Genomic DNA, 18,593 nt, shown 5'->3' with positions numbered 1-18,593 from the left:
TTTTTATTGGATCGCTTAGAAAGAGCCATTCAGAGAGCCTTCCTCTTATGATTTGCTGTCATGTTGTAGGCGTAAATAGAGCTCAAGAGAGAAGGATGAGAGACCCAATTAGATTTAGATTCCTGGTTATCAAAACCAATAATAGATCTTGCTACCAATCAACACTTTAAATAAAATAGCTAGGCTACTGCTTATGTAATAGTGACCTTTAACAGCTAAACATAGGCTAAATTAATATTGTAAATGTTGTGATAAAGGCAGTATGAACAGCAGTGTGATATCAGGCTCATGGCTGTGTAGCTTTATTATAAAACAGAGCTTTTTTGTTTTTGTTTTTTTATTTGATGACTGACAGGAATTGAACAGTCACATGGCCTAAAATGATGCAGACAATAATAGGGTAAAGTTTAAAAAATATATATAAAAACAAACAAAATGTATTAGGCTATTGGATTATCAGTTTTTTAGTGAATTGTAAATGTCTAATGTTTTTGCAGCTCTTCTGACTTTCATAGCCTACGTAGGCTAATGTCTTTATTTTTTAGAGGGTAACTGTGGTGTGTGTCAGTCAGTGTATTTTGAAGTAGCTGACGTTGCATTCAGTGTAACTTGAAGTTATTCAGGTTGCCTCGGTCTCTACCTGCTGGATAACTTCGGTAGCACATTTACACACACACACACGGCGCCATATTAGACAGACATTATATAGCTGCTGCGGACGAAGTCAAAGCAGGCAGCCAGGCAGGCAGGGGAGCGCAGTCCTCCTGGATGACAAGGGTTTCCCGGGCCGCAGTAGTCACTCTGTCTGTCTGTCCGCGCTGCTCTCGGGGTGGGTTGGTGGGTGGTCGGTCACTCACTCATACATGGTTGTTGACAACAAGTAAGTGAACCACAAAACATCTCGGGCCAGTGTCCGTCCGAGCCGAGGCGTCCTGTTTTCGTCGTCGTCGTTGAGCCTGCTAACTCGCCGGCAGACATGACTTCCTTGACTCAGCGGAGCTCGGGCCTTGTGCAGAGGCGGACCACCGCCGACAAAGAGCGTCCGTCCGGCGGCGAGGAGGACGACGAGCCCCGGCGGGGAGACGAGCAGCCGGACGACGACGACAGCGGCGACTCCAAAGAAACACGTCTGACCCTGATGGAGGAGGTGTTGTTGTTAGGACTGAAAGACCGAGAGGTAATGTCACAAGCATGTAAAATATATATATATATATATACACAATAAAGAGGTTGGTTATATCTGAACGCCAGACGAAGCTAACGTGTTAGCTTTATTTTCCCTAAGATAACGTTAGCATTGCTGTTAGCTCGCTGTAGCTAACAACAATAAAGAGAGCTAAACGCGGTTGTTCAAACGACTTCTGGAAGAAAATTGTTAATATTGAGGAAACCAAGAGTCTTTAATATGATCAACTGTGGTCGTTTAATTAGATAGTGCCCCATGACAGACGGTATTTGAACTGTCTTTACATTTGTAAGCTAATAGGGTTATAGAGCAGGCATGTCCAAACTATTCCTCAAAGGGCCGGTGTGGCTGCAGGGTTTTTGTTACATCCAAGCAGCAGCAGCAGCACACACCAGATTTGACTTATTTAATCAACTGATCCCAGTATACAGAGAGTTGATTGGTCAAACTGTGTGCTCTTGGTTGGTTGAGACAAAAATCAGCAGCTACACGCCCTTTGAGGAATAGTTTTTGACATGCCTGGTATAGAGAAAACGATGTACCAGGGTTAAGTGTAATGCAAACAGATGGTTAATCATCTATAAGTAACAAGAACTGTTCCATAATAGTGGATTTAATCTGCTGCTGTGGGGTCATTCTGTAATGTGACCTGTTCACTGATTAAACCACAGACACATAAAGGCACACTTCTTCGTCAACAGTACACACACCGATTGTAACATTACTGTTTTTCTCTCTGTGGAGGTAATTAGCCTGTGGTGGGTTTGCTGACACGGATCAACAGACACAACCTCTAATAAACTCTTAGACAAACCTAGTATTTACATACTGGTATTTATCTAAACAGTGAAATGTCAACAAGTTGAATCAAAACAACTGTGCAAGTCATTTACACAAGATGTGAAACCAGTGTGTGACAAGTGGTTTTAAATGAAGTGTTCGGTTTCAACAAGTGTAGAAATAGATGCCCCACAACAAACATTCATAAATCTATTGCAACAAGCTTGCTGCTTATTCTTGACAAAACTATCCCTGCATACCATATTAAGCACTAGTATAGTACTTCAGAGGTAATTGCTGAGACTGACTCTTGTTTTCCTGTCAGTATCAAGGCTGCATCCGTCTTGATGTTTAGCTTTTCAAGTTACGAATTAATGGGCATGGCATGTATGTTTAATGAGTGGTATGATACCAAAATTGATTACACATTTAAAGATGGTTACTGTTGTGGTTGCCATAATGGAAACCCAGTAGTAGAGATCTGGTTCCACATTTTCTATACCACTGCACTGTGTTTAAAACCATTTGTGACTAGGTGTTTTTTAGTTTTGCATATTTACATTGGCCATGTTGACCATCAGCAGGTCCTCTGTTGTTATTACATGGTAGTTTTCTGACAAACCTCTCCCATGATGTAGGGCTACACCTCCTTCTGGAACGACTGCATCTCATCGGGGCTGCGAGGGTGCATGCTGATTGAACTGGCCCTGAGAGGCCGCCTCCAGCTGGAGGCGTGTGGCATGAGGAGGAAAGGTCTGCTGGCCAGGAAGGTGGGACCTGTGTTTCTGCTTGTACTGCGTAAATACTATGGTTACTTGCAAAGTAGTATATGCCATCCTGCTCTGCGCTATTGCTGACAAACAGAAAAATGGTGCGGAGAAAATGACTCAAGTATCCGAAACTGTTTTTCTTTGTTTTGGTTTTTTTCATTTTACTGCCACACTTGATAGTGTGTAGGAAAGCGTGAATGAGGGAGACATTTAGGATACAACCATGACCAATTCCAACAGACTCATAACAACAACAACCTCTACACACATTAACCCGCATCTCCTCCATATTCCCTTATCATTAAAAGTCTCTTTCCTTTTATTTTCATAAAATATCAACAGATGATTAATAAACAACTTGATTGTGCATTTAGTAAAAAATGCGCTGCAGCTTTTCCACTGTGCGGATTCAATCTGAATATCTTTTTTTTTACTGTTCGCTGAACAAAATTAGACATTTTAAGATGTCAGCTGGGGCTTTTGGGTAACTGATGGACATTTGTCACCTCATCACTCATTTTTATAGACACACACACAATTTATCTTGTTTTTCTTTTGATATGCATTTGATTTAAGTGTCAGCAGCTTTAGTGTCTGGTGTGACAGTGAAATCCAGTCAGTGATGTGAGCAGGGCCTAAGTACATTATTTTCAGCAGCCGTCTGATGACAGTCACACATTGTAACCGCCTGTCATCGTTCTGAATGAACTCCGCAGGTCATTTGTAAGTCGGATGCTCCAACAGGTGATGTGCTGCTGGACGAAGCGCTGAAACACATCAAAGACACGCAGCCGCCGGAGACGGTGCAGAGCTGGATTGAATTGCTCAGCGGTGAGTTCATCAGCCTTATCGGCTCAAAGTCTCTGGTGCTAACTCTGTGAGGAGACCTGTGACAGCGCAGATCCTCGCTTCCTCCTTCTGCTTGTACCCAGCTTCACTTTGAGCTTTACATGACATAGCGTATGTCTGCAGTAATAGCACACATAGACCTTTGTATCTGTATGTAAATAGTTTGCACTGAATCTTGAGAAACATAAAGAGGATTTAAAAACAACAGCTTTTGTTTGAGGTGCACTAAATAAAAAGGCTTCATACCCCTTGACGTTGACAGAAGACTGCAAGAAAAGGAGAAGATATCACTTTTCTGCAGGTCTCAGCTTGTTTAAACATGCTCTGATTGGCTTATTGCCTTATCGCCCACCCCTACGTTTCACCCCACCCGTCATCACATCCTCCTCTGAGGCCTCTGCCCTGCTGTCTGCTCTGCGTCCCACCTCAGTCAAACACGAGCACAGAGTAGAGACAGGCAAAGAGGAGAGGCTGCTGCAGCATGAATGAACACAAAAACCCTGTTTCTGCTTCTGCTAATCTTACTGATCTCTTTAGGTACAGATAAAATACCTCTGCTCTCTTATGAATTTGGAACTAGCTTCTCTAAGAACTATAGGAAATATTTTACATATTCACACATTTATTAAGTCAAAATCTCTCAATGCAGTGCCCTGTTGTTTCTCACCTTGTTATTTCTAAGAGAGCATGTCTCCTTGTTGCGATGCACTAACTGATGATGTTTTACCGGCTCGTGTTCAGGAGAGACGTGGAACCCCCTGAAGCTTCATTATCAGCTGAGGAACGTGCGCGAGCGGCTGGCCAAAAACCTGGTGGAAAAAGGCGTCCTCACCACCGAGAAGCAGAACTTCTTGCTCTTTGACATGACCACGCATCCTCTGACCAACAACAACATCAAGCAGCGCCTCATCAAGAAGGTCCAGGAGGCCGTACTGGACAAGTGGGTGAACGACCCCCATCGAATGGACAAGCGGCTGCTCGCTCTCATCTTCTTAGCCCATTCCTCCGACGTCCTGGAAAATGCCTTCGCCCCGCTGCTAGACGACCAATACGACCTGGCCATGAAGAGAGTGCGGCTGCTGCTGGAACTGGAGCCCGAGGGGGAGAGCATGAAAGCCAACACCAACGAGCTGGTATGGGCCGTGGTGGCCGCCTTCACCAAATGAGGCTACTTTGCAAAAGAGGACAGCGAGCAGTTGCGGCATTCAAGTGGCATTGTACGTTGGGATGGAAATCACAGAACTGACCCCAACATGGTGACTTGACTGACTTACAGTTTTACCCCCCTGCCTGGACTTTTGGAATGGGCTGCCCTCTTTCCTTGTCCCCCCAGCCCACCTCATCCTCCTCACCCTCCCAGATAACTGTCCTTGTTGATCCTTCATATCCCTCCTCCTCCCTCCTCATATGTCATTTATGTGTTCACTTTTGCTAAAAAAAAAAGAAAGAAGAAATAATGATAATAATATGGAACTTTGAAAGAAGTGGGAGTCGATGATGTTGGTGGAGCTGAAATCAAGATGTTGATTCATATCCTCTTTTTGTTTTCTATCTGGTAAATCTTTATATCTGTAACAGTTAGAGGTACAGAGTGTACGGCAGAACCGACTTGGAGTTTCCACCCTGACACACCTGAATACAGTAACCATTGTGATGTGGACATCTCTGTATGTGGTGGTGGTGGTGGTGGTGCTTTCAAGGATGTGATGTATTCATTGACTGGGAGGCAGATCCTTAAGTCTGAGTCTGTTGGTGCCTCTGAATCCATCCCATCCCTCCATCACATACACCTGCTTATCCTGTGCAGGGAGAGGGGTCACACTGATGCAGCTCATTCACCAGAAGGAGGGGTCCAACCACATGTTAACCACAGGCTGATAACCATTGGCACTTGGAGGCAATTGAGTGTGGGTCACCTGACCTGTAATCGATGCAAGGATGATGATTTTCTTAAACGCCTCCACTCCACCTGAACGTTTGTGGTAGATGGTTAAATTGTGAAACGGGACAAAAAGTCAAAGTCTAACAGATGCATGGAAGCTATAAACAGTTCCAGGTGGATGGATTGCTGACTTGTATGACTTTATTATCAGTTACTTAGACCTCATCTCCATTTAATGTTTAACATGAGTGGAACACGGCGGACATCATGAGACGCACACCAACACGTACAGGTGATAGTTATGATGGTGAAGGAAAAATAAATGATGCTAACTATAAATAGATAACTATAATATAAGTAAAGCCCTGGTTATACTGGTATACTTCAGTTAAGCTCCTGGGAATCAAGCAAACGCTAGCAAAACGCTCTGCTCTGTCCAACCCTCCCTCTCCCTGCTCTGAGCTAACTACCCTTCAAATCAGCCACAGTGGCGTCTTCCAGCAGTTAATGCTAGCTTGAAGCCTCAGTGAGCTCCCACCCCCTCTGACTTTGGCCTTTTCTCATTGGATTTAAGGGTGAAGCTCCCTCAGAAACTTTTAGGAGGGAATAACTGTGCTGCTGCCAGGATGTTCAGTGAGGCAGGCAGCACATTTACACACTAATGCAGCTGAAACAAGCTCCAAAGCATGAATTAAATAGATGAAGCTTTCTGACATAAATAGTAATTTTAGGTTGAACTACCTAAAATCAATATTAAATTCCTGATTTTAATTCACATCAAAACATTTTGATGGAGGACCCAGACTGGGGTGATATTGCTTGTGTGATTTGGCTGTTGAGGATTAAACTGAGATTTAGTGGTGGAAACAGAAACAGGAAAGCAGAGCCAGTCTGTGCCAGCTAAACTTTGTGAGCTACAGTTGTTGAAATCTAATCAAAATTGAGGTAATTGATGGTGCTTAACACAGCAGCGAGGCATTTATGAGGATTTTCTCCTCAGCTTTTCCAAGTCTGGGTCAGTTTAGAGACAAAAAGTCTTACAGCAGATATAAACAAAAAATGTAGAACAGCGAATTCCAAAACACATTATCGTGTCTCGTACATTATTATAACATAGAGAACATACAGAGACTAAACAAGATTTATTTAAATGGAGCATTGGACCAATGCTTGCTCAAGCCCTGTACCAGTAAACTCACAGTATATACGTACGTATTTCTGGTGGCTACAACTCCTCGTTTAAGCAGCAAGGCTACAGCTAGGTTTGCAGTTTCCCCAGCTCCCTGTCCGTCTGCCTCAGTTCCAGACCTGTCAATGTGCTGGAAGCACAGAGACAAAACACTTGCTGATCTTTGATGGCAACCAAGTGTATTTCCTCAAGATAAAATCCACTGCATCTAAAGAAATCCGTGTGTGATCAGAAGAACCAGAAGACGGGCTCACATTCCAGATGTTGATGTATATACTTGTGTATTTGTATCAGGCACAAATTCACACTGTCACCTCTGCAGAACCGTGGCTCAGCTGCACTGTCTTTCACATGTTGGACATTGTGCTCAAACATTCAACAAAGCCTTGTCACTATGAACCTCGCTCTTAATTTCATATTGCCTCAATTTTCTGAATTTTATTTTCGCATTTGTTCAAATGTTCTTTGCTTTAACACAGATTTTTGCTAACGAAGCTCATGGATCTTTGTGAAAGACGTTGCTCATTACAGAGCGCCTCCTTCAGGTGCTGTATGTAGCAGAGAGCTGGGAGAGATTAGATGGTGACTGTGGGGAGAGAGAAGAGGTGGGCAACAGTTTTATGCATCACCTCATATTGTGGACTAAATATGAAAGATTATATGTTATCTAAATAAAGGGACCTCTAATCTGTGTACTTTCTTTGACCCTGGAAAATAAACCAAGAGCTTGGAAGTGCCTGATCATACAACAGATTTTATTTTTTTATTTGATTTGAAACTCACAAAACTTGAACCAAGCTTTTTTTTTTTTCTTTCTTTTTTTTTGTCTCGGCTTTTGCATGTTTCAGTTTAGTTTTATTTTATTAACTCATCAAATCTCTATTTATGTAATAGGATTTTTTTTTCAAACTGACTTTTATTAACAAGTGAAACTCAAGATAAGTGACTGCATTTTCACCAGCTTCACTCTGACAGTGGAGTTTGTTTTTAATTTTAAATGTGCTGTATGTGCATATTTGTTGTTGCAGGTATCCACCTGTAAGCTTCTCCACACCTGGACCAATGATCATCCTCCGTAGTTTCATTAAAACATTACTGAGATTTAATTTCATATGTTTAGTACAAGAAAGGGTTGGGTGAGTACACCAAGTTTGTCACTTGTATTTATATACATATACTACATACTAAAGAGGGTAACACGAGATCAAAACACGGACTGTGAACAACTAGCTGCTGTGACACAGGTGAACTGAGCTCAGTCTAGACAACAAAGATGAGATGTGCCTTTTTGTTTTTTTATTTCTTATTTTATATACAGTACAAAAGGACACATCTATACAAATAAATAATATAAAATAATTATTTGCATTTATACAAGTGTGTCCCCTTCTCTCAAAGGAGCAATGGTGGCAAAAGCTGGTTCAGGGACAAAACACTCAGGATCTGGCAGATGTGAAGAAGGGGAGCGAGGGGAGGACCGGTGAGCTGGATGCCTCCATCAGAGCTGTCTCCACTGGTGTCCTACACGTCCTCTTGGCTTCCTGTGTGACCTCTGGTTCAAAATCTGCAACAATAAACGAGAGATTCAGAACAAACTCTTCAAACCAGATGCTGCCTCTTCAACCTGCAACATTTTGATCCTGACATGAAAAGTCACACAACTCAGTTTGAGCTGCAGAGTAAAAGGAGGTTTTGAAACAGTGATCCACAGAAATATTGTCTCACCCTCAGCTGTAGCAGGAGCCTTTCTTCTCACCCCTTTCTTCATTTTGCCCTACACGAAAACAAACACATGAGAGTTTCATCCAACACGATCGACAAACAACAAACTCAGTGGCTGTGTTGTATCTTCCAGTGTCATGATATTAACGTGTAGAAGTCGTATGTGAGTACAGTGCACATACGTAGTTGTCACTATAGGACCATTCTGGGTGACGGAGGATGTGGAGCAGCTTCTCGCAATCTGCTTTCCTATAGTATTCATCCCTCTGCTCCTTTGACATAGACTTCCACTGTGGACACACAACAACAAACTGTCAGTAGTACATAGTGACACTAAACTACATGCAGATGCAGACCAGACTATAGTGCACAGACACAAGCATGGAAACATATAAAGAGACTCCGCAATGCAAACTGCACCACAGTGTGTTTGTGTCATAAAATGCTGGAGATACTAGACTGGTTCTCTGGTCACATGACGAGTTCACGTTGTTTTCTTTAAAATGACTGTGAGGGTTTCATCTTCAGCACTGATCAATGCAGGAAATCTTTGACCACACTGTAATGAAGTGTGTGTGACACTGAGCGTCTCAAACGCTCAGACTAAACACACTCACCCTCTGTCCAAGGGCGGTGTTCACTGCCACAGCGTACTTGATGTTCAATTCTGCAGCAACATTTGAACTTTGCTCCCTCCTGAAAATCATGAAGGCGTTGAGCGGCTTCTTGACATGTGGTCGCCCGTCGTCCTCTTGCCTCTCAGGTTTTTGCGTTCTATCAGAAGAAGAGCATGAAGCACCACTGAGGAAAACTGTGAGTAAAACAACCAACAGAAGTGGACGAGGATCTGGGTGGACAAGTTAGAGACAGGAGAGCGTTGATGAGCTCTGTCACAGATCTGGAGCCAGTCAGTGTGACGACGTACTGTGGCTTGGAGCGGGTCACTGGTGGAGCAGCAGGGGGAACGAGTGGGACTCCTGGAAGTCCGTACACCTTCACTCCGTTTCTACATGAACATCACCAGACACACACATTAGAGAAGAGAGAAGGTGTGTTTGCAGATGAAGACGGAGTCTCACTGATGTGTGCATTTGTGTGTGTGTGTGTGTGTGTGTATGTGTGTGTTTGCTGTTACAGTTCTCCGACAGGAACCATCTTCTCCATCGTGGTTTCAGAGAGCCTCGGTCCCTGCACTGGAGGAGCAGCAGGAGGAACAGGAGGGACTCCAGGAGGACGATACACCACTTCTCCATTCCTACATGAACAACACCAGACACAGACATTAGATAAGAGAGAAGGTGTGTTTGCAGATGAAGACAGAGGCTCATTGATGTGTGTTTGCAATTATGTATCTGATACTTACAGTACTCCAACGGGAAGCATGGTTTCAGGGTGCCTCATCACTGACATGTTGGGATACTGGAAAAGCAAACACATCATCATCATCATGATCATACACAATACAGCAGTGTGCTAATGCTCCTGCAGTGGGTCAGCTGATTTGGCAGGAACTGTAAGGTGAGAGGGAGGTTATGAATTATGGTTAACTGGCAGTCAATAAGGATATTGAAGCATCCTCACAGTTCTGTTAGTCTAAGATTAAAATAAAACTTCTGCTCTGGCTTCCTCCATTAGTAACATACTCATCTTTTTGATACAGGTATTGATACAGTTCTTATGAATCTACTGTCTCTAACCTACACTTGGTGTCTTACCTGTTTCTGTCTGTACACTTGAGCTCGCTTTATCACAGTCGACTCACTCTGTGTTTCCAGAGGGACACAGGGAGCAGCCTGAACATTGTGGCCAGAGCCGTGTGGAGCTGCTGCATCAGGGGTTTCAGAGAGCCTCGGTCCCTGCACTGGAGGAGCAGCAGGGGGAACAGGTGGGACTCTGGGAAGTCCAAACACCACTTCTCCATTCCTACAACAACACCAGACACACACATTAGGTTAGAGAGAAAGTGTGTTTGCAGATGAAGACAGAGGCTCACTGATGTGCACACAAGTGAAAGTGTGTGTGTTTTTGCGTGCACGCATTTGTGCGTTTGCAGTTATGTATCTGTTACTTACAGTTCTCCAACAGGAATCATGGTCTCCCTCATGGTTTCAGGGAGCCTCATCACTGGTATGTTGTGATACTGGAAGCACAAACACAAACAGTACAGGTGATTAGACAAACTGCATCATCATCATCAACAACACCATCATCATCGATATCAGTTTTTTGTCTCATTGACCTATTAAAGTTGTTTTGTGGACTCAAACCCTTTACAAACATTCACAATAACTCCAGAGACTATTTATTTCAAACCTCAGCAGTGGCTGTTTCAGTTACTACTGTTTAAGAGATGATCTTTTAGTTAAGAGACTGCTATCAGACTGTGAAGCCTGCCTCACAATGCCTCACAACACACAGAAAGAATCGAATTAACGTGCAGTTCAATTTGACCTGACACCCTCTTCTAAAAATTGTCATTTTCTCATTGGTGTCTTACCTGTTTCTGGCTGTACACTTGAGTTCGCTGTATCACAGTCAGCTCACTCCATGTTTCCAGGGGTATGATGGGAGCAGCCTGAACATTGAGACCAGAGCTGTGTGGAGCTGGAAAGAATCCAAGATTGTCTCTGTCTACTGATGGAGGTTGGATGGAACTGTATGGAGCTGCTCCATCAGGGGTAAATCCAAAATACCGTCTGTCTACTGACTGAGGTTGGGGGGAGAACCACATCTCAGCAGGGAGAGTGGGAACAGGCAGCAGGGGGGAAGGGTAGGGTGTATCTCCCATCACCATGTCATCTACCATGGCCTTCACTCTATCAATAACCTCATCCCAATTCATCTTCTGGATGACTTGATCGAATTCTGCATTGAGATCCATGACGTTGATGTGATGTCGTCACTTCTCTCTGATAATGAACCTGTAACATTATCAGGAAGCTGCTTTTCAGACATTTTATAGGGAAGGACATGAAGTTGTAACAGTACCAAGTAACCTACAAATTGCTCCTTCGCTACATTTAAGAGGGAAATACTGTTTATTTTCCTTCACTACATCCACCTCACAACTTAATTTACCACTGACTTTGAAGATTAATACTTTATTTAGCTTATTTAACAGATGGCCAGCTTTTAAATATGATGCAGTTTTAAAATTTTAACTATCCAGCAACATGAAATAATTGGTTTCACCTCAACAACATTTAGATACAACTTATATGTTGTAATCCCATAATGTAATGTTTATTGATAACAGAGACATAACACTTTTAAGCTCTTTTGCACATGAAACATTCAAAATGTACTAAAATATACTTTATTTCATAGTTTTTATTTCCACTCATAGGGTCATGGGTAACTAGATTATCCATCACCTAATGAGTTTCTAGCTACTTTGCTCAACATTTTCTTTTGAATTATGATGAATTCTGACTTTGCTAAAAATCCTTGTAATTTCAGTACTTACGTGCTGCGTTCACTGATGGTCTGGTTATCTGAAAATGAAAACTCTCGACGTTTTCCTGTCTCTAGTTGTGTGTGAGGTTGTGAGTGTTCTGAACTCTGGGCAGTCAACAGGTGAACGGAACCAACAGAATCTCTCATTGTGTGTCATGTTCCATAGTATGACATCATCACTGATTAATCTAAACATTCTATTTAAGTATACTGGATTTGGATTCTACACCTCTGTGTTCGCAAGCAAGCAGCAAAGCAGCCATGTCTCACGGATGGGGATACGGACCGACTAACGGACCTGACAAATGGGCGAAGGACTACCCTGTAGCCGACGGACCCCGGCAGTCCCCCATCGACATCATCCCCGAGGAGGCCCAGTACGACTCCTCCCTGAAGGCTCTGGAGCTCAAGTACGACCCTTCCAATGCCAAGGGCATCCTAAACAATGGACACTCGTTCCAGGTGGACTTTGTGGACGATGGGGACACCTCCACTCTGACCGGAGGACCTATTTCTGGAACTTATCGTCTGAAACAATTTCATTTCCACTGGGGAGCCAGTGATGACAGAGGCTGTGAGCACACTGTCAACGGCATCAAGTTCCCCTGTGAGCTCCACCTGGTGCACTGGAACACTAAGTACCCCAGCTTTGGAGAGGCAGCCAGCCAGCCTGATGGACTCGCTGTGGTCGGGGTCTTCCTCAAGATTGGTGCTGCCAACCCCAGACTTCAGAAGGTTCTGGATGCCCTGGATGCCATTAAGACCAAGGGAAAGAAGTCCAACTTTGACAACTTCGATGCAAAGACTCTTCTCCCTGGTTCTCTGGATTATTGGACCTACGATGGCTCTCTGACCACACCCCCTCTGCTGGAGAGTGTCACCTGGATTGTCCTCAAGGAACCAATCAGTGTTAGCCCTGAACAGATGGCCAAGTTCCGCAGCCTCCTGTTCACCGAAGATGGAGAAGCTGAATGCTGCATGGTGGACAACTACAGACCTCCTCAGCCTCTGAAGAGCCGTCGGGTCCGCGCCTCCTTCAAATAAACCCTGCTTCACCTTAAAAAAAAATAAAAAAAAGTGTAAACTACTCTATGCGGCTCAGATAGAATCACATTACTGCCTCAATAATAGCCAACACGATTTACTGATGTCTCATCACTTCTTTACATACTCCAGGAATCCTTTGCTGGAGGCTGCATTGTGATGCTTGCATGGAGTCTTTTAACAAGTCATCCAATTTTTGTTGCCTTTAATATGTTTCATAAGATTTATATACATATATATATATATATTACATCAATTGAATTACATCTTTGTGGGTGTCTTCTGTAAACTGTGATAAAAATATATTTATAACTGTTAAAAGAAATACATTCAATAATTTAGATTAAAAACCTTTCCTTTATTGATTTCATCAATGTAGTACAAATTTTAAATAGATGCTATACAACAAAGTAGCCCAGTTAGTATCCCCACCACATTAAACTGCTACAACATCATGAAATTTAACTTTGAACAGACCAGTTGGAATTTTTCATGAACAAATATCAACATTTAGTGGAAAAAAAATGAAAAGAAATAAAACAAATACAAGAAGAGATGACTTGAGGAATGAAGGATAATAACAGAAAACAACAGATGAGACTGTGGTTGATTAATGTATCATTATCTAAGACATATAAAATTAAGTTAAAGAAGCGTCAAGTGGTCAATCTGTGTCATGATCTACAAAATCTGATTGTATTTTGTAGAAGATATAAATATACAAAAGTGGAACTTCATACATCATCTTAGTGCATTCATGTGTCGACTCATTCAATTCCCTTGACTTTCAGTTCGTCCTGAACGCGACTCAGATAGTCAGGGTCTGGGTATCCATAGCTGAAAACACAATGACAGAGATTCAGTGAATTCATGTGGACAGTTTTAAAGTCATACTTTTAGTCTGATTTATAGGTATGTAAAGAGTCCTTACTGAGTTGGTCCTCCATGTGTGGACGTTTTGTGGTGAATATCATTCCATGTGACCGTGTTGTTCCTGCCACTGGTTGTTGACCGACCCACGGTGAAGATGAGTTTCTGATCGAAGGCTCGTCTCAGCAGTCTGACGATCCTTCTGCCCTCTGGGGAGTCTGGGAAATAGGCTGTGCGGGACACGCCTTCATACGGCTGACCAGGGTTAGGATGCTCCTCCTGCACACACACACACACACACACACACACACACACACACACACACACACACACACACACACACACACACACACACACACACACACACACAGTCAAGCTTCATGATGTTCTGTACAGCTGGATGTTATTGTGGGATTTCAAGTGGCTGGGACCACAGATTGTGCGTATATGTGAGGGAATTGAAGACAACAAAATGTGACAATTATTACATAATCACCTGATCGCAATTATTTTGCATAATTGTTAATATAATTTCCCTTCATCTGTATAAAAACAGCTGGATGAAACTAACAGAAATGTCATATTTACATCACTATTTCCCCTGTCGTTTTCCACCATTTGAGGTTGGGTTTAGTTGCAAAGCCAATAAATGGCTCTTCCTATTCATAAGATGTATGTCAGTGTATTACTAAATTATGTTTAGGCTTATATGATACAGGGATGCAAACGGGTCAGGACCAAAAAAGAGAGGAATTGTCTGGTGGGAGGGGGGGGGGGGGATCTCACCATTAACAATATCACAGAAAAGTCCATTTCCAGTAGTTCAACCCCAACCAAGTATTGAGTGCATATAGATGGACATAGTTTTCAGAAGGCCAACATTTCTATATTAAAAATGCTTAAAAAACAAAACAAACAAAAAACCATTGCAATATTTCAGTTTTGGAGATACTGAATTTTAGGTCTTCACTGAATGTTAGTCATTATTACTATTAAAATAAACTGAAGAAATAAAGACATGGGAAGTTTCATTCAGTGTGTAATGGACATATAGGCCTATATAATGTGTTAGTTTCACTTTTTGAATTGAACACATTCTACATCGCGGAGGCGACGTCTTTCCACTTAGGGCTTCCTTCACCTCTGAAACGGGGCAGAGCTCCGTGGGAGACACCTGCCTGACACAGCAACGTAGGGAACCGTGCATGTCCGCGGTGCACAGTTCCACGGACATGCACGGGGGGGAAAAACAGCGTCGCTGTCGCACCGACTGCACGCGGATACGCGCTGCTTAATGAGCGCGCATGTCGCGCGTCTACATTGGAGGTCGGCTGTTACCAGTATAATCAGACAACCATGAATGAGTTCGCCTCAGTTTCACGTGATTGTCACTGTCAGCCTGTTAGAAAAACATTTTACTGACCCCAGCTGAGACCCCCCCCCCCCCCCCAAAAAAAAAAAAAAAAAAAAAACTCTTCGGATCTGAACGATTCACACAAGTCACCTAATTGGTCATGAAAAAAGCGAGTTCCGCTTTTCGGCGCGCTGTTTGCATCCCTGATGATAATAGTGGCATAAAACGATCAGAAAAAGACAATTAAACCATAAATTGCAATTATTTGTATGGCAATTAATCATCAACTAAACTTTTCATGATTGTGGCAGCCCTATTTGTAATAGTAACATCTTTGCTTTCAATGGCCCTTAAAATGAGCTGGGAAAAAAAACAAACTTGTTGTTGCTGCACAAAATGAAAATAGATTGTTGTATTGATGTAGAGGCTTACCTTTTGTGTGCCACTTGGAATGTAGTAATTGACAGTTATTGTTCCATATTCCTTGTATCCAGGAAGAGGTGTATTATTTTTGGTGACAGTCATCTGACCTCCATCAGGCTGCGTCCCTGTCAGCGTGCCGTATAACTGTCCACAGGTCGGGCACACGGGCTTGTAGTCGAAAGCTCTTTTCAGGCAGTCTTTGCAGAAGGAGTGTTTACACCGCAGTGTCGTCTTCTCTGTTTTGACTATTGATTCCATACAGATCGGACATGTTTCATCCTCAGGATCTTTGCTGTGTGTCGGTGCAGGGCTCATTGTTCTGCTGCTCGCTGGACCTTTGTTCACTGGGCTCTTGCTTGGACTCGGTGTATTACGTAAAAGATACTCTTCTAATTTAGCAATGTGCATAAAAGGCCCAGTCACTTTTACCTCATTCTCGTTTTGGCGGGGTTTAATGAGGAGACGTGGAAACCTCCTCTGCAGGTCTTCGTGGTCCTGTGGTCTGACACGGAGCGATGTGACGTGCAGGTCAGACGCCGTTCTCTGGTAGAAGGAGATGAACCTCTGTCTGGCAAAGTCAAGGTGAACAGGATTCATGGGAACATGCTTTGGTCTGAAAGTCAGCTGAGCTTTGACATTCGGGTTTTTACGTGCTGTTCTGAGGTCAGGCTGTATTTCAATGATAAAACCATCGTCGTCAATTTTGTCTAGTTCTTTTGGACATTTCTTCTGAATGTAGTTCATGACGACCCAGGACACATCTACAGATCTGACGCTGTGATGACTTGTTCGTCCACGTGTGTCAGGACCGAGCTGGTGGTCCAGCGCCGACAGCCTGTTCCAAAGACGCTCCACATCCTCATAGGTTCCTCTCACCTTGTAGCAGGAGGACCCTTCTTTCTTAGTGTTGAAAGACTGAAGAACTTCAGCTAATCTCACCTTGTCTTTGTAACCAGCTTCATCAATGGTGGCAGTGATGTCTGTGATGAACTGCAAAAACATATGACAGCATATACTGTAAGTTTGCCACCTCCATCTAGTGTGGAAGTTGACCTGTTACTGAGTACTGGAACATCTTAACAGGTCTGAGGGGATTAGTCCAAAGTAATCAGGATTAGGCTATTGTAGATTCAAAATAAAATAAGTTATCCACATAAAAATGACGAAAACCAGCTTGACCTATGCTCTGTATTGTTTAGCAGGTTGTGTTCTTACACTCAAACCAGAGAGATCTGTTTTATGGTAACGCTCCATGTCATTTGTTGCCTGTCTTATTTTGGAAAAAATATATTCAATTAGAAAGAATAAATGAAAGATAGAGGAAACTGCTAGTTTTTACAGGTTGGATGGCCATAGCCTATAATGTATCTTTATAATGGTCAAGTGTATAAAATCTAGCATGAATGTTTACTCTCACCATTGTATCAGGTGCTGGTTTAGTTGCTGACCTAGAAACTTTTAATTTCAACTGCCAGTGCCAAATGTAGGTATTTCTTGTTTTTTTTGTTTCCACCTGCTGCTGACAAAATGATGGGGCGTGGTTAACTCGCAGATTCAAATAGGAAAGAAATGTGGTAGTATTTGAAAATAAAGGTCTCCAAAAATCAATATAGCCTATGTGGAATTGCAAAATAGGGGTCCCTTGAAATAAATAAAAGAATAGTCATATATTTACAGATTTACGGGTTAAAGATCTGTTACAGATCTAATCCTATACACGATGGACAACATCGACTGTAGAGCGCGTGTGAAACTCGTCCACTTTATTGACATGCTTTTATTTTGAAGGGTAACCGTCCAAACCGGATGTTTATTTATGTTACCAAAGCAGCACATTTCTGTGGAAAAAATCTCCACGGAAGAGTTTGTTTCAGCAACTAAATTAATCATTAAAAGGTAAAATAACAGCCCAGGTCTGGTCTCATTCAGAGATAGGCTACTCGTGGCAGCAGTTTCACAGATAAACAGAAAACTGGATAAAACTCGACCTTCACGGTTTTTTAAGTTGCTCTCCCTCACCTCCCACAGCTCAACTACCCTCAGTCTGACAAACTATGTTAAAGGTAAAGGCACTACTGTCGTGATAAACCCACCTCCGTGATGCACAGTTTCCCTCCAGATGCAGACATACCGCTTGTTTGGACTCACCGTTGATCCGTCTACTCTTCTTAAGTTTCACTTTCAGCTGAGTGAGTATCCTATCAGTCCATCATGTGTCATATAGCGCCCTCAGTCGGCCACTGGGGGAACAACAACAACCAACATGAAAATCATCTGACTTCTACATGGATGGATGATTATAGGCCACTTTGTTGAATGACTGTGTATGTTTGGGATACTGAGAGTAAAGATAATGTTAAAAAAACACCACAAAAGATGTTTCAATACTCAGTCTGGCCTCAGCGGTTGCCTTTGTGATTTTACCTGCTTAGTCTTTACATTTTTGCATTTTATCACAAGTGAAGGTATGATGGGAAATTGGGAGAGAAAATGGGGGAACAGACACTCAATAAATGGGTCGAAACTGGGGATGTTGTGCACAAGGAAGAGCAATAGCTCGAAACGTTGTCACCATTAAATTATATTTATAGGAGCCTTTTGCAGTGTGCAAGCTTTTCTTCATTTTTTTCAGTCAATGTTGTGCAAGGCCACAGCTCATATGGGACGTGCTTTAACGACTCGCTCCAAGTAAGGTGGTTTGTTGTGGGTACTGGGGTTCCTCTGTTGTGCAACAATTGTATTTTGTTCCATTATGAGGAAGTGTAATGAAAGTTAAGAGTATGGTTGACCTGGAAATATCAGCTGCATAGCTCAGTGGGTAATGTCATTGATTGACTTTGGATTGAGAGGCTGCAGTTTCCCAGTCAGGGCAATGTGGCCTTATGGCTATAGGTTTTTTTTTTTTGCCTTGGTCAGCAAAAGAAGAGTTTATTATTCGGCCTGGCCACTGTCTCTCTTCTGAGGTGGGAGACTGGCGACTGGGGTTGAATCCCAGACATGGTTGCACTTGGCCCCTGAAAAAGAAGAAGAAGAACGCCTGGCCTCAGTCTCTCTAGGTGGAGACATGT

General features: G+C 42.7%; 3 protein-coding genes across 4 annotated transcripts; 2 read left to right on the top strand and 1 right to left on the bottom strand.

The window, feature by feature from the left end:
• The first annotated feature begins 701 nt into the window (after positions 1-701).
• On the top strand, positions 702-7,399 carry golph3a (golgi phosphoprotein 3a). Of its 2 annotated transcripts, XR_014595645.1 has the most exons (5): positions 702-1,177; positions 2,605-2,736; positions 3,453-3,567; positions 4,327-6,679; positions 6,715-7,399. XR_014595645.1 is itself a non-coding variant. In XM_083979610.1 (4 exons), the coding sequence occupies exons 1-4, from the start codon at positions 977-979 to the stop codon at positions 4,749-4,751; spliced, it is 873 nt and encodes a 290-aa protein (XP_083835736.1). In that variant the 5' UTR covers positions 702-976; the 3' UTR covers positions 4,752-7,399. The 2 variants fall into 2 exon arrangements, 1 of the variants encoding a protein (XP_083835736.1); XM_083979610.1 differs by having other exon boundaries at positions 4,327-7,399.
• A 4,696-nt stretch (positions 7,400-12,095) lies between these two features.
• Positions 12,096-12,878, top strand: LOC310990922 (carbonic anhydrase-like; the record flags this gene model as incomplete). Its single annotated transcript, XM_083978480.1, has 1 exon — positions 12,096-12,878. One exon carries the CDS (start codon positions 12,096-12,098, stop codon positions 12,876-12,878), a length of 783 nt encoding a protein of 260 aa, XP_083834606.1.
• A 668-nt stretch (positions 12,879-13,546) lies between these two features.
• On the bottom strand, positions 13,547-16,122 carry LOC310990981 (putative E3 ubiquitin-protein ligase DTX3; the record flags this gene model as incomplete). Its single annotated transcript, XM_083978548.1, has 3 exons — positions 13,547-13,715; positions 13,810-14,027; positions 15,535-16,122. The coding sequence occupies 3 exons, from the start codon at positions 16,120-16,122 to the stop codon at positions 13,646-13,648; spliced, it is 876 nt and encodes a 291-aa protein (XP_083834674.1). The 3' UTR covers positions 13,547-13,645.
• Between the last annotated feature and the right edge of the window lie 2,471 nt (positions 16,123-18,593).

The sequence above is a fragment of the Trachurus trachurus genome (genome assembly GCF_905171665.1).
Source record: "Trachurus trachurus genome assembly, chromosome: 9".
Classification (NCBI taxonomy): domain Eukaryota; kingdom Metazoa; phylum Chordata; class Actinopteri; order Carangiformes; family Carangidae; genus Trachurus; species Trachurus trachurus.
This window is presented reverse-complemented; position numbering and strand designations above follow the sequence as displayed.

Bases quoted from the DNA above. Each gene is read 5' to 3' on its own strand.
- golph3a (XM_083979610.1), top strand. From the start codon at position 977: ATGACTTCCTTGACTCAGCGGAGCTCGGGCCTTGTGCAGAGGCGGACC. The intron at 1,178-2,604 runs GTAATGTCACAA...CCCATGATGTAG, and splicing joins TAGGACTGAAAGACCGAGAG to GGCTACACCTCCTTCTGGAA. The intron at 2,737-3,452 runs GTGGGACCTGTG...TGAACTCCGCAG, and splicing joins AAGGTCTGCTGGCCAGGAAG to GTCATTTGTAAGTCGGATGC.